The 14,656-nt window shown below is 44.2% G+C and overlaps 1 protein-coding gene across 1 annotated transcript in view; it reads right to left on the bottom strand.

Moving 5' to 3' along the window:
• Nucleotides 1–288: 288 nt before the first annotated feature.
• The window catches only part of ONECUT1 (one cut homeobox 1), a 33,200-nt gene continuing 18,832 nt past the window's right edge, over nucleotides 289–14,656 (bottom strand). The window contains exon 2 of the mRNA XM_055276944.2: nucleotides 289–900. Within this exon, the coding sequence (XP_055132919.1) occupies nucleotides 608–900 (293 nt within the window). The 3' untranslated portion in view covers nucleotides 289–607. The remainder of the gene's footprint in view (nucleotides 901–14,656) is intronic.

Here is a 14,656-nt window from a genome sequence, read left to right as displayed (position 1 = left end):
CAGGTTCAAACGCTAGGCTAGACGAGCAAAATCACACTCCTAATCCAATGAACTCAGACAACCCCATACCATGTTGGTTTCACTCCTCTAGCACAACCATTTCTGAAGACCAGCTCTGCCTAAGTCTCTAACCACGGGTGGTGGTGGTTGTGTGTGTGTGTGCACGCGTGTGTGTGTGCATGCACACACACATTTGCACACACACCCACACACAGTACTGAGACACCATACACCTTCGTGGCATGGTAGAACAGATGAGAAAGTTCGATCTTAAAAGATGTCCGCTCAATGGCTCAGAATCACTATGCTCCAAACCACTAAACAGCCAAGCACAGCGAGGATGGTCATGGATTGAAGGTGTGAGATAGAGTGGTGTTTTCCTGCTCATCACTTGTCTTGCCAAGTCGCCGCCCTGCTGAACTGTGTGTCTCCAAACAAAGTCAGAATGCAAGTGAGCTGAGTCTTTGGTTTCTTTGGACTATAAATAACACTTTTTTTTTCTTCAAATATTTCTAAGTATAAACCTGCTATCTTGAGGTCCTGGTCTTTTAAAAATTTTTTTTAATTTAAAGCTTTTCCACCGAGGTTTTAGTTTGTGGTTCTTCCTTCATGCTTTGGTACAAGTGCTTGATGAAGAAGATGAGTTGCCTGAATTGGAGCTGCCCTCATCCTGCCACTTGTCCAGACTCCTCCTTCTTGCGTTCATGAAGAAGTTGCTGACAGTGCTCAGCTCCAACCCCAGCTGCTGGGAAATGGTGATTTGCAATTCTTTGGATGGACGCTTATTTTCCTTGAATATTGCATGTAGAGTTCGACGCTGGACATCTGTGAAGACCAACCTGGGCTTTTTGGGTGTGTTGCCTCTGTCTTTCCCATGTTCTTGTTCTTTCCTTTTGCATGCTGTGAAGAAACACAGAAGATGTTAGAACAAATGGTCTAGGGGAGAATCAAGAGCAGAAAGACAGAGCTCATAAAATTTGTTAGCCATTCGTCATGGCCTGCTTTCTATTTGCTGACCTCTGCTTTAAGCACCATTGGGGGCTGGGAGGAAAGTGTAATAAAAGAATGGAGAATTGGGATACAGGTGAAGTTCTGCGAGGCCTGGGCGTGGGTTGTGGCTTTGATGAGTATTTGCTCTTTGTCCTGGGTAAGTCAGTTAACTCCATTTGGTCCTCAGATTCCTCACCCGTAGAATGTAAGTTTCTGGCTAAATGAACTTATCACTTTGAACTTTTATTTCTTCATCTGCAAAATGCATATAAGAATACCTACCTTGCTGTGTTGTGGTATGAAATAGGGTACGTAAAAGTTTATGCTAACTTTACAAATGCAACGCCTTGTCAGCAAGAAGTGGTTGTAGCCCTCAAAGGGTTTATAGTCTGCTGCCAGTAGAATACTAAGAGCCTACTCAGAGTTTAAAAACATAATAGAAAGGAATTGCATTTGTTTCCCTTCTGATCTTTTTTATTTTCCAGGAAAACCTGTATATAAGAAAGTTCAGTATATAGTTTTTTATCATGGCCATCAAACAGTCTTCTACTGATTTTCTAGTGGAACCGGGAACTGTGGAGGTGTGAACCACCCTTCCTTGACATTGAGACTAAACCTGCCAAGTTAGCCATGTTCATCTCCGGGGTCTCTCTGTGCCTCCTTTTTGCAAGCCATGCTCTTGGAGTCCCCCTCATCCCTTACCTGGTCTCCCACTGAGGGGCCCATTCCCTGCCCATGCATGTCTGGTCCTGTATTATGAAGCTGCTTTTTGGCTGCTGGATTTACTCTAACATATCATCCCAATGCAGCCCTCAGGCCCCAGGGTTTGGCGCCAGATCAGGGTCTCTTCTGATTTTAGATGCCATAATTCTCTTTCCACCCTAATGCATCTCACTAGTCTCCACCTGCTAAAGGACTCTCAAGGCTGCATTGGTAACAATGCACACCGCCCCTCCACCCAGTCTCCACCATCAATCAATCCTCACAACCATCCACAAATAACCATACAACACAAGTAAAAATAGTGCTCTGATATGCGAATGCAGCCTTAAGAAAAGGCTCCTATGCCCTCACTGCAATCAGATTGCCGCCTCTTAGCCCCCTATGTAGGTGTTCTAGAGCAGCCACTGCCACCTTTATACCTGGCTGGCTGTACCTCTCATCCCGACCATAATGGAAGATGGACAGGGCATGCTTTGTGGTGGAGGGAGGGATTGCCACTCTTCCACATCGCATCCCTCCCATTGCTGTCCTACCTGTTTCTGCCTTCTGCTTCATTGCATGCCTCTGTGTATTCCAGGTTCTCAATTCCTTAACTGATGGTTCACCAGCTCTGGCTAGATTCAGCCTCTGTGCTCTCCTCAGCCTGCCCTCCCTTTCATTCCCAGCTAGGTAAATCCTGGACTTCAGAGTTCCTGTAAAACTTTAGGTGCCATTGGTACAAGTTAGCTCAGCAAGAGATCAGCTGCAGAGCTCATAGGATGAAAGCTGGAGAGGCCTCAAGGCTTTAGAGTCCAATCCAGAGGGCTCCAATTTTTTAAAACAATGTGCTACTTAGTAAAAAAAGTTCTAAGTGTATATTCTCTTATTTATTTATAAATCATATACCTGTGTTAGTATACTACTATATTGTGCACATTATGAAACACACACAATACAAAAACATTTTTTTTGAGACAGGATCTCACCCTGTTGCCCAGGCTGGATGCAGTGGTGCAATCTTGGCTCACTGCAACCTCTGCCTCCCTGGGCTCAAGCGATCCTCTCACCTCAGCCTCTGGAGTAGCTGGCACTACATGTGCGTGCTGCCACAACCCGGCTAATTGTTTTGTATTTTTTTTTTTTTATATAGAAATGGGGTTTCACCATGTTGCCTAGGCTGGTCTTGAGCTCCTGGGCTCAAGCAGTCTGCCCACCTTGGCCTCCCATCAGAGGTGTGAGCCACTGCCCCCAGCCCACAATACTAAAAGTTTTAAAGGGATAAAATCAAAATAAATAGACATGGAATTCTCTTCTAGAGATGCATCTGCTTGCCCAGGCTCCGGAGTGTATGCACCCTACTTACAGGGCCACTGGTCCAACCGTTAGTAAATATAAGAGTGAGAATTTCAGAATGGACATGAAGGGAGGGCTCAGTCATGAAAGAGATTTGTAGGCAAGGCAGGCCTTATGGCCTTTTGTAACATGTCCTGTAGGTCACTTGCTATGCCTCTTGCCCACCATGAGGGGCGGCATCAACCTAACGGGCAGTAGTATTAAATGCCCAACTCCCTCAGAGCCTCTAGCTATAGACATCTTGAGCCAGGTGAGAGTCTCCAAATAGAGTTCCTCCTCCCAGGGGCCTACAGCCCTCATTGGGCACCTAGATTAAGTCCCAGAAAAAAATGACTAAAGTCAACTCCAGTTAGTTTGAGTCAGCCCATGTAGACACAGCCTCATATAATACTGATGCAGATGGCTGATTCATTGACTTAAAAATGAATACAACACAGGTTTTGCTCTTAAGGATGCCAGATTTAAGCAAATAACTGCACACAAGCAATGAACTACAAGAGTATAAAAAGAGTGTACAGAGTCTATTGCTTGAAGATATTCAGGAAGGAATTACAGAGAAGGCACTTCAGATGGGCCCTAAAGGATAAATGGAAGCTTGCTAGTGAGAGGAGTGGGAAAGCTCATTCCCTGCAGAGGGAGCAGCATTGTGAAGGATTGATAAGTATTAGTAGATTGGTATTTGTGAGGCAAGAGGGCATACAAGAAGGAAAGGCTGTGGGAGATGGCTTCATGCGTAGACAGAGTTCAGATATGAATCATCTCATAGGTAAGGAGGAGGTAGGGAGAGGCATGAGTAAGGGTGTAGTGTGATTACATTTGGGCTTAGAAAAACCCCTCTGGTGGAGTTGTGGAGGGAGAACTGGAAAGCAGCAAGATTAGGGACAAGAATGCTACAGTGGGTGCTGTGGTCTACTACTCAGATCCCCCTTCAGGACTGAGGCACTTGTTCCTCCAGCTGCTGGAAGGGTTGGTGACAGGTGGCTCTCAGGTGAGGTCCATTCTTGGAATTGCCCTTGGTCAAAGGTTATGCCACCCTGGGGTGGGGTGGGGGTTTGCCCACATCTAGTGGGGGTGGGTGGGAGGCTGTAGGAGATGGGGGTATGGAAGGTGGTGGTCTAGGAGAGTGGAAATGTGTTGGTTTAAGGACCCTCACCCCAACCCCTTGCATCAAGTGAGACAACTAAAGAGTCATCTGGTTCAAGAACATTCCATATAATTGGTTGAGGCTATTTTTGCCTCGTTGTTGTTCGGCTCCTCCTTCCACCCAATCTTACTTCCTTCACCACCCCCAGGGGGGTTATTCTCCATAACATGCTCCCAAAACCTTTCTGAATGCACATCTCAGAAACTCAGAGTCTGTTTTGCAGAGAACCGGATCTAAAATACAAGTCAGAAAACCACTGTTGGGCCAGGCACAGTTGCTCATGCCTGTAATCCCAGCAGTTTGGGAGGTCGAAGCAGGCAGATTACTTGAGGTCAGGAGGTCGAGACCAACCTGGCCAACATGGTGAAACCCTGTCTCTACTAAAAATACAAAATTTAGCAGGGCGTGGTGGCAGGTGCCTGTAATCCCAGCTACTCGGGAGGCTGAGGTAGGAGAATTGCTTGAACCCGGGAGGTGGAGGTTGTAGTCAGCTGATATCGCACCACTACACCTCAGCCTGGGTGATAAAGCGAGACTCCAACTCAGAAATTTCTAAGGAAAGAAAACCACTGTAATGAGGATCCAAAATTAGACAATGGCAGTTGACAATGGAGAAGAACTTTTTGGGAGGTCAAATCAAGAAGACTTATTGACTACTTGGCTAAGAATTTGTAGTCTGGAACATCTGCCAGGTTTCTGGTTGGATGATAGTAATGGGGCCATTAGGAAATGCAGATGAAGAAATGAGTTTTGTGAGGATAGTAACCACTTCTATATGGAACAAATTGCCTTGGATGTGTTCGCTGGACATTCTGTTAAAGATCTCCAATAGGTGGTTGTCCAGCAGACAGCAGGATGTATGGGAACTGGAGTTCAGGGGAGAGATCTGGGCTAGAAATATAGACTTGGAAGTCATTAGGTCTGTAGATGGTAAATTACACAGAACACTCACCCATGGGAAAGTAAATAACTGAGCATTGGGTACAGACTTGACTTATTTATCATTCAAAAGGCAGAGCTAAGGGAAATCAGAAAGAGATATTCATCTTCCATCTAGCCAGATTGTATGTTTGAATGACTTTAGTCTGGTCCTTGGCATTTGGCAGGACTGTCTGCTGAAGCTACCCCTGAGCCAGCATTTCTCAAATGGCATCAGAAGAATGATACTCTCTCAAACAGGGGTTCCTTGAAAAGATGGTTTGCAGATCAAGGATATTAAAAAAAATCTATCATATATTGCCTCTTCCTCAAGATTCATAACATATGTAAGCACAGCTAATTCTGTTTCTCAAATTTGTTTGACCCCAGAACCCTTTTTGGTGGAGACTGTCCATTAATATCTTATACAATATTAATGTTGGAGAAATGCAGTTTGGAAGTTCCTGCCCTGGGACCTCAAGCACTGTAGACGTTACAATACCAGAACCTGGGAAGTGAGATTCTCTTGGAGCAGGGACCCTGGCTGACTTGCTCTATATCTCCAGGACACCCTGGCCTAGTGGCTGGTTGTAAGGGCAGATCAGTATCCATGTGGATATGGGGCAGGGGTATGTCTGCGAATAAGTAGATGTGATTAGATCTGGAGGAAATGCTGCCAAAGTTGGAGGTGCTGAAAAAGAAAGCAGAGATATCAGTAAAATGGAGAGTAGACTAGAGCTTATTGAGAGTCACTGACGACCAGAGGAGGCTAAGTGGAGCAACCCACAGAAACAAGTCATACTTCTAGAAGCTTTCACCAGACCATAGCTGTGAGAGCTGAAATTTCCACAGAGTTGATTTCAGAGTAGAGATTACCCATTGTAAGGTAGGAAACCCCCAGTTGGAGGTTATGAGAGTCCACATGAGTGTGCAAGATGGATAGACAGAGAGAGATAATGAAAAAGGAGTACGACAAGAAGTAGTGCTGCTTAGGGAACAGCAACACACATGTTTTATGTGAATGTAATATTTTTATGTAGGGGTACAGTTTCCATTAAAAATAGAGAAATACTTGTCAGTTAACTGGATTAAATGGAAGGAGGTGGCCATTGTTGGTGAAAGGTAGTACCAATGATGAAGATCTGTTATGAGTCACCTCCACGAGGGTGGGCAAGCAGACAGATCTATAGGATGCACTGGCAAAGTATATCAGACAAGTGACTTTGATGTTTATGGGTGAGGTCATCCAAAGTGAGTACTATGGAGGAGGTAGAAGTAGGCATGAAAGATGGTAAAAGTCAGAGCATGACTTTGTGAGCCAAGGGAATAGAAGATTATAAAGAAAAAAAAAAACAGAGCATGAGGGTGTGGGCAAAGGACAGAAGCTTCTAGTTCAGGCATGCCTGGGGACTGCTTTGCCTATAGTAGGCAAGGCAGAGCCAAGTGGGTTTCAAGAAATGTAACTTTGCAGGAGGTTGAAAGGTATTTTGTGAACAATGAGTTGTGAGGTCAAGTTGGTTTGGGAAATGCTGAATTAATTAATGATTAACCAAACTTCTTTAATGCAGGACTTTTCAGAGCTTTAATATGTTACTGAGCATCAACACTTTCTAGCTTATAGGCTTTCCCAAACTTATTTGATCAAAGAATTCTTTATTCAGGGAATTTTTATTAGGAATGGTGTTCCTTAGAACAGTTTCTCAGAGTATGGTTGGCAGACCTGTGCTGGTCTGTGAACCATTACTGACCTGCAACAAGATCAGCACAAAAAATTGAGAATAAGCAATTAGAAATGTTTATGGCAGTTTGACATTGCTGCAACATTCAAATGTGTGATTATTTTTCTAGTAATATATTTTTTATTGTATTATCAAAATTATTCATTCAGGACAGATGGAAGTTAGAAACAAACCAACAAACTAGTCCTTCACTACCCAGAGTTTAAGAAGCCCTGTCTTAGAACACACTTTCTAAAACACAGTATATAGTAACATCTTAGGATCAGTTGTCACTCAAGCATTTGTATACCAACTTATATCCATTTTCCTGACTTAATGATACAAAGGACTTTAGAACGTATAAAGTGCTGATTGAATTATGCAAAAGTCTGCCAAGAATTTGTCTAGGAATATGTGGGCACACATATATTGGCCTGGGAGGCATTAATAAAGCCAGATGAACTTATGATACAACTTCTTAAATGAGCCCGGACTCAGAAGACACAAGCTCTGGCCCAGCTCCGTGGATATGCCCCTGCAAATACCATCAACATTATGAATTTGGGGATTATGTTTCCAACACAAGAAATTTGGGGGACACATTCAAACCATAGCAAATATATTATCTTACTAATTCTTAGTACCATTTTGTGAGGTGAGAGAAGCCATCGTATTCCATTTTGCAGCTGGGGACACTAAGCTCAAAGAAGGTGAAGGACTTGGTCAAGATCACACATCTATCAGTGGCCACAGAGCTGGGCTTGAGCTGTGTGCTGGCAGCTTATCCACTCATATGTGGCTTGCTCTCTGTGAGTCCTTAGACTCCAGCCAAGTATTTTCTCCCTCGAAATAGCTGCCCTAGAGTGTGTTGTCCTAACATTATCGCAGAGAAAGTGGGCTAGAGAGCAGTAAAGGGGAAAGGCTGAGATGTCCAGGACGCCATGAAACTGCCTTGATATCTAAAGACAGCTTGGCATTTTCATAAGGGCCTGCTGGAGATGCAGCATCTTCACCCTAAAGGCTGATGTAGATGCTGAAAACTGCAATCCCTCAGCAGCCTGCAGGGCCAGGTGTTCTCACACAGGTAAGTCTGTGATGTCCAAGTCATGCAAGGAGGTTCTGGCTTGGATTTAGAAGAGAAATGTCCAGGCAGCCCTCAGCCTGTTTGCTGCTCCAATGCCTCTGGGTCAGATGGGGGTGCACCGGTAAGGCAAGACACATCCTGAAGTTCTCAAGAGCCAGCCCAGGGCTGCTACCCAGATTCCTGATGGGCTTGGCCATGGCATCCCTGCAAACCCTGCTCAGGACAACTTGGGGCTTCAGGGGTAGGGAACAAAAATATCAAAAAGCATGTGGGCCAGAATATGAAAATCCACAGGGATAGAAAGCAGGCTGGTGGTTACTTATGGCTGAAGGGGTGGTGGTGGGAAATGGGAGTGACTAATAGGTATGGTTCTTCTTTTTTGGGGAGGTGATGAAAATGTTCTAAAATTGACTGTGGTTGCAAAGCTCTGTGACTAACTGGATGATTTTAAATGGGTGAATTCTATGGTATGTGAATTACATCTCTATCAAGCTGTAAGAGCAGCGGCAGCCAGTCATGCACAGAGGGTGAGCCCTCTGCTCTCACCCCGACCTGCCACTGAGAGAGACCCTTTTCTGGGCTGTGGCAAAGGACAAGAGGTAGTCGGCTGTTCATGTGCATTGAGCCCCGAAGACCCTCTCTTGTCAGCTGAAGCTGTTTTTCAAAGTAAACTCTTAGAGACAATATATGTGGACGAGCGAGCACACAAATAAATAGGTTTCAGTAAAATGCAGTGGGGGTTGGGAGAGACACATGAAGGGGAAACTATGCAAGTAAACGTGGCGGGACTGTTCCTGAGCCTGTATTCCAGGCCAGTACCTACACTGTGCACATTAAAGAGCCATTGGATTCACCGAGACCGTCAGGATTAGAGCTCGGACTCCAGGAGTCCTAGGTCAGAATGTTATCTGCCTTTCCTTGAGTGATCTTACTGTGCAGTGTATATTTTTATAAGCTGTGTCCCCAGTTGTTTGGGTGACAAAGGAGCTCTTAAGTGGCAAATTCAGAGGGCACAGCCCAGTGTGCCATTTGAAAAGCAACACCAGTGAGCTCTAACTGATACGGCCAAGGACAGCCTTTGCATGGCAAGCAAAGTCCTGCACAGATTGTCTGGAAACTGATGGCCAGCGGAGGGAGGTGGAGCCCAAACAACCTACTGGACACGAGCTGTGTTTGCTGTGTCTCTGTTAGTAGCCAGAGCAACTATGGAAACTCTTTTGGTCGCACACATGGAAAGCCTAATAAGAACATGCAAAAAGCAGACATTCCCAGTGGGGAATAATCACCATAACTCACCCTTGTGTCTTGCTTTACAGTGCTTAAAACACCTCCATAAAACCTTACTATGTGATCCCCACAAAACTCAGGTGAGGTAGAAATGGGTATTCTTCCTTTTTTTTTTTTGTAGGTGAAACCCTGTCAGAGAGGTTAGGCAGCTTGCCTGTGGGCTGGTTAGTAGGGGACTTGGGCCTCCAGCTTCACTGGACCCTGGAAGCAGAGGGCAGCACCAGTGAACACATCATGGAAACTTTCCCCAGGATGGTGAAATGAGGGCAAGAGCTGAAGTAGCGTGTGAAGTGGAGCTCAGAGAACTTGCACCCAAGGTGAACAGAACAGCAGCAGTTGGTCAGCCAAGCAGCAGTCCGGTTGTCAGCCAGACCTGTCTTGATGTGGCTGAAAGGACTGCAGTTTGGCCTTCCAGGAAAGTGGGCTGGAGGGAAGTTGAGACAAAGGAGTTCTGGCAGCATAGCAGACAGCACGCCTATGCTGGCCTGGGAGAGGGACTGGAATAGTCCCATGTCAGGAAGGATGCAGGGGAGCATGGGACAGCTGCCTCCTTGTGTGTATCAGCTTTGAGAAGAAGCTGAAGGAAGCAGCTCACCCAATGGAAAAGGAAAGAGCAGGAGCAGAGGGCCTTGGCAAAGCCAGGTCGGGAAAGTCACTGGAGCCTCTCCCCGCCCCTGGTCTGCTTCTCTAGCAGAGCTGTCCAGGACAGAATCCTGCCATCCCATAGTCTGCTGCCTGGAGTCCTTCCTGAGTCAGTGAATAAAACATGGTGATGGACCTGTCTTCTCCAGGTGAAGCTCCACAGCTGCATCCCAGGAGAGATGGGAACCCTGGACAAGGTTGCCTGGGCCTGAGACGGGTGGAACGCCTGAGCTAAGCCCCATTCATGAGTCACCTTACCAGGCCTCACAATAAGGGCGTGAGGGAGATACTGTTTTTCTCTATAGTCGACGAATGAGCAGCCTGAAGCTCGGCGAGGTTAAGGGACTGGCCCAAGTCACCCCAACAGCAAAATGGTACATCTGGGATTTGAGCCAGCACAGGGCCCCATGACAGCACTGGAGGACATCGGGAGGTGCGGCCCCCGCTCCTCTGCAGGCACAGACTACGGGGAAAGAGAGAACCATACCAGCTTTTGCTTTCTTTGACCCCACAAAGAGCTATTTTGGTGTGATTCTAGACTATCTCAGTTCTTCTCACCACAAGCTTTGTTTTCCCTCCCTTGTTCTGTTTTCCCTGTGATAGAGGCTAAACCTGAACTAGAATAGTAGCTGAGAATTCTCGTTGAAAGAATGCATTTCGTACCCAATGATACTGGCATCGTCCTCTCGCTGGCCATTCACGCTCATGTGCACACACTTTCCTGAGCACAGCCTCATCAGTTTTTATACTCACAGGAAGAGACACCCATCAACCTGACCCTTCCCTCCATGAAGCTCTCCACCTGTACTGCAGCTTCGAAGGAACTGGTGGGAAGAAAGAAGCTGCGGCCTTGCACCTGCTAGTTTGGTCAGTAGCAAAGGGCAATAGGCCTCTTTTCTGGAAGTTTGGCTCAAGAATTTTGATTTCTATCAGTATATTGAAGGGATATCTGCACTGCCATGTTCATTGCAGCAGTATTCACAATAGGCGAGATGTGGCATCAATCTAAGTGTCCATCAACAGGTGAATGGATAAAGAAAATGTGGTACATATACATATATACATATTATTCAGCCATAAAAAGAAGGAAATCTTGTCATTTGCAGCAACACGGCTGGAACTGGAGGGTATTACGTTCAGTGAAATAAGCCAGGCCCAGAAAGGTAAATATTGCATGTTCTCACTCACATGTAGGAGCTAAAAAAAATTGAACTCATGGAGATGGAGAGTAGAATGATGGTTACCAGAGGCTGGGAAGGGTAGTGGGGAGTGGGGAATAAAGAAGGGATGCTTAATGGATACAAAACTACAGTTAGATAGAATGCATAAGATCGAGTGTTAGGTGGCACTACAGGGCAATTACAGTTAATTATAATTTATTGTATATTTCAAAATCGCTAAAAGAGTAGAATTGGGATGTTCCTAACAGGAAGAAATGATAAATGCTTGAAGTGATGGATACCCTAGTTACCCTGATTTTATCATTACACATTTTATGCTTGTATCGAAATATCACATGTACCCCACAAACATATACAACTATTATGTATCCATAATTAAACATTAAATCTCAAAAAGGATTTTTCTAAATTCTTTTAGAATTCTAAATTCCTAAACTTCTGTTAATGGCTGATCAGTTGGAGTTTTATCACATCAGTATCCCTCACTTAAAAAAGACTCACAATAGTTTGCCTCAAATAATTGGAAATCTGTGATACAGATGCTCTAGTTATAATGATGATTCCACAAAATAGTCAAAACAAAAAGCACATCTGATGAATTACATGCTTATTTTTACCTAATATATGCCTATTGTGAATTGTAAGTCTTAGCTTATCGACCTCATTTTTCTAATTAATATGTGTATATGTTACTTTATAGGATTTACAGTAATTGAGAGTTATAAAAAAGAATTTCTTCGGCTGGGCGCGGTGGCTCACGCCTGTAATCCCAGCACTTTGAGAGGCCGAGGTGGGTGGATCACGAGGTCAGGAGATTGAGACCATCCTGGCTAACACAGTGAAACCCCGTCTCTACTAAAAATACAAAAAATTAGCCAGGTGTGGTGGCGGGCACCTGTAGTCCCAGCTACTCGGGAGGCTGAGGCAGGAGAATGGCGTGAACTCCGGGGGGCGGAGCCTGCAGTGAGCCGAGATCGCGCCACTGCACTCCAGCCTGGGCAACAGCGAGACTCTGTCTCAAAAAAAAAAAAAAAAAAAAAAAAAAAAAATTTCTTTAAAAAACCTACAATCTTGAGTTTTCACTAAGTCATCAGACATTTTCTCTAATTAATTTCAAATTAGTGAAGTTTTCCTCATTTGCTTTTTTGGAAAGTTGTCTGTAGAATCAAACTGTAAATGCTATTCTTCCAATGACATGCATTATACAATTAGTTTCACAAGGGTCTCCCAAAAGCCCAAGATGAAAGCCCTTGGCGGCTGCTCTACCATGATATTCAAGGACCTTGACACCCTGACCTCAACCACGTTTCCCATGTCACCTTCTACTACTGCCCACTCAATACCAATCATTCCTGCCACACTGCTCAGAAGTCATTCCTAGATATGAACCTCCACACCCCCACTACTTTGCCCAAGATGTTTCCTACATTCAGAATGTCCTTCCTTTTCTCTTTTCCATACAAAAATCTCCCTATGCAATGAAGGCCAACCTCAAGCATCTTCTTTTCTGCTAAGCCTTCTCCATCCCCTCTCCCATCCAGGGAGAAGTTGTTGTCTTTTGTGCCCACAGAGCACCTTCCCCACAATATAATTAGTTAGTTACCTACTCATCTCTCTCACACAGTCCGTAATACTAGACCATGGATTATTTCCTTGGCATACTCAGCACCCTTGTTGGAAAAGCAAGTTGGATGTGGCTCCATAGAAAATAGAGATGCAAAAGACACAAGTCTTTTAAGTTTTGAAAATGTGTACATAGAATGAAGTTCCATGAGATAGCCTTAATCCCTTTACTGGATAGTGATTTTTGCAGTAGTTTAATGGCACCATGGGGAGATTTCTGAAATGTTATATCAGAAATATATGGGGATATATATGGGGAATATATGGGGATATATCTGAAATGTCACTGACTGGGAAGTCAGTGAAGGTTGGCTGAGTCCTTGGTATTGCCACCACTCCTATGACTGGGTCTGAAGTGAGCTCAGGGACAGGTAAGGAGCAGGCTGGAACAACAGAGCTGGAGGAGCAGAAGGCGCAGAGGAAATTAATTTGGGGTGGGACATTGAAATTAGTTGGGAGTAGGTAATCAGCCCCCTTTCCCAAGGTTAGGTGCCCAGGTGGGGCCACTGAGTACCAGAGGGCAGAGGTGTACTGTCAGCGTCTGTCCTTGCTAAGTCTGGGTGGTGACTGGTCCATATCTGTGTTAAATAGAGAGGAGATAAGGATCAGATTTATGGATAATGTCAGCAAATATCCAGAGAGTCTGTGTGGTAGAAATCTTAACAATAAATTAAAGAGATGACCCCAGCAGAAAAGTCTTGAAGAAATTAAAATTCAAGGGATGAAAGACTCAAAGAATGCTTTATAAATAAGGTGAAATGATATCCCATTTTGTTTCTTTTTCTTCTGGCAACTGCCAAGCCATTGGGCTTTTTGAGTAGGACCTCTGGCTATTATAGAGCCCTGGATCCATGGGTTAGGGTATCATTTCTTTCTCCTGGGCTTCAGGGCTGGCCTGCATTCTGCAACGGGAGAGACTGAAAGGACCCTCAGAAGTTCTTAGTCTTCTCTAAATGGGAACCACTGAGAAACTTTAAAAGCACTCGTGCCTGGGATCCATCTCCAGAGATACTGATTTATTCAGTCTCGCAGAGGCCTAAGCCTGGGATTTTTGAAAGCTCCCTAGGTGATTCTAATACTTAGTCAAGGCTGAGAACCACTCCTCTAAATCAGTCTTCTCAAACTTAAATCACCTGGACATCTTGTTAAGACGAAGATTCTGATTCGGCAGGCCAGGGTAGACTCTGAGATTCTGACCATCTAACAAGCTCCCAGGTGATGTCTAGCTGCTGGTCTGGGACTGAACTCTGAGTAACAAGGGCTGAGAGTCCCGAGCGTGAACTCCAATAAAGGTGTGGCCCAAATACATCAACATCGCCCGGGAGCACAAAGGGGCGGCTTGTTCACAATGCACATTTTGGAACCTCATCCTATACCTACTGTCTCTGAGAGTGAGATTCACAAGCAGATATTTTGTTTTTTAATTAATTTTTTAACGTGGAAAAAAATGAACTTTAATATGGCTTAAAAATACCACAAATCAAATCCAAAGACAAAAATTGAGAAGCAGTTGTAAAATACACAATAATTTCTTTATACAAATCACTCAGAAATAAAAGAACATCCAGGGCAAAGGATATAAAGTCTCTGTCAGTTTATGAGAAAGAGAGAGAACATTTATTTTAATTTTTTGTCTATGAGATTGGCAAAGATTTAAAACCTTACTAATCCTCAATGTTGACAAAAATAAGGAGCAATAGGCACTTTTGATGGGAACATCAACTGGAACAACTTTTCTGAAAGACGGTCTGCATTTATATCAGTATTAAAATATATTTACTTTGATCAAGTAATTAACCCTTCTAGGAATTTACTCTAAGGCTATATTCAGGCAAGTGCTCAAAAATATAAGTACACATATTTATCGTAGATCCTTTTATAGTAGTGAAAACTATAGGGAGTTAATCAATGAATTATGGTAAATTTGTGTTTGCAAAGACTTGCTTACCTATGACTATATCCCCAGAATCTGGCTCGGTGCTTGGTTTATATATGAACATTTATTGAATAAATG

Source organism: Symphalangus syndactylus, chromosome 5, assembly GCF_028878055.3.
Source record: "Symphalangus syndactylus isolate Jambi chromosome 5, NHGRI_mSymSyn1-v2.1_pri, whole genome shotgun sequence".
NCBI classification, from domain to species: domain Eukaryota; kingdom Metazoa; phylum Chordata; class Mammalia; order Primates; family Hylobatidae; genus Symphalangus; species Symphalangus syndactylus.
The sequence above is the reverse complement of the archived record's forward strand: the minus strand, read 5'-3'. Positions and strand labels throughout refer to the sequence as shown.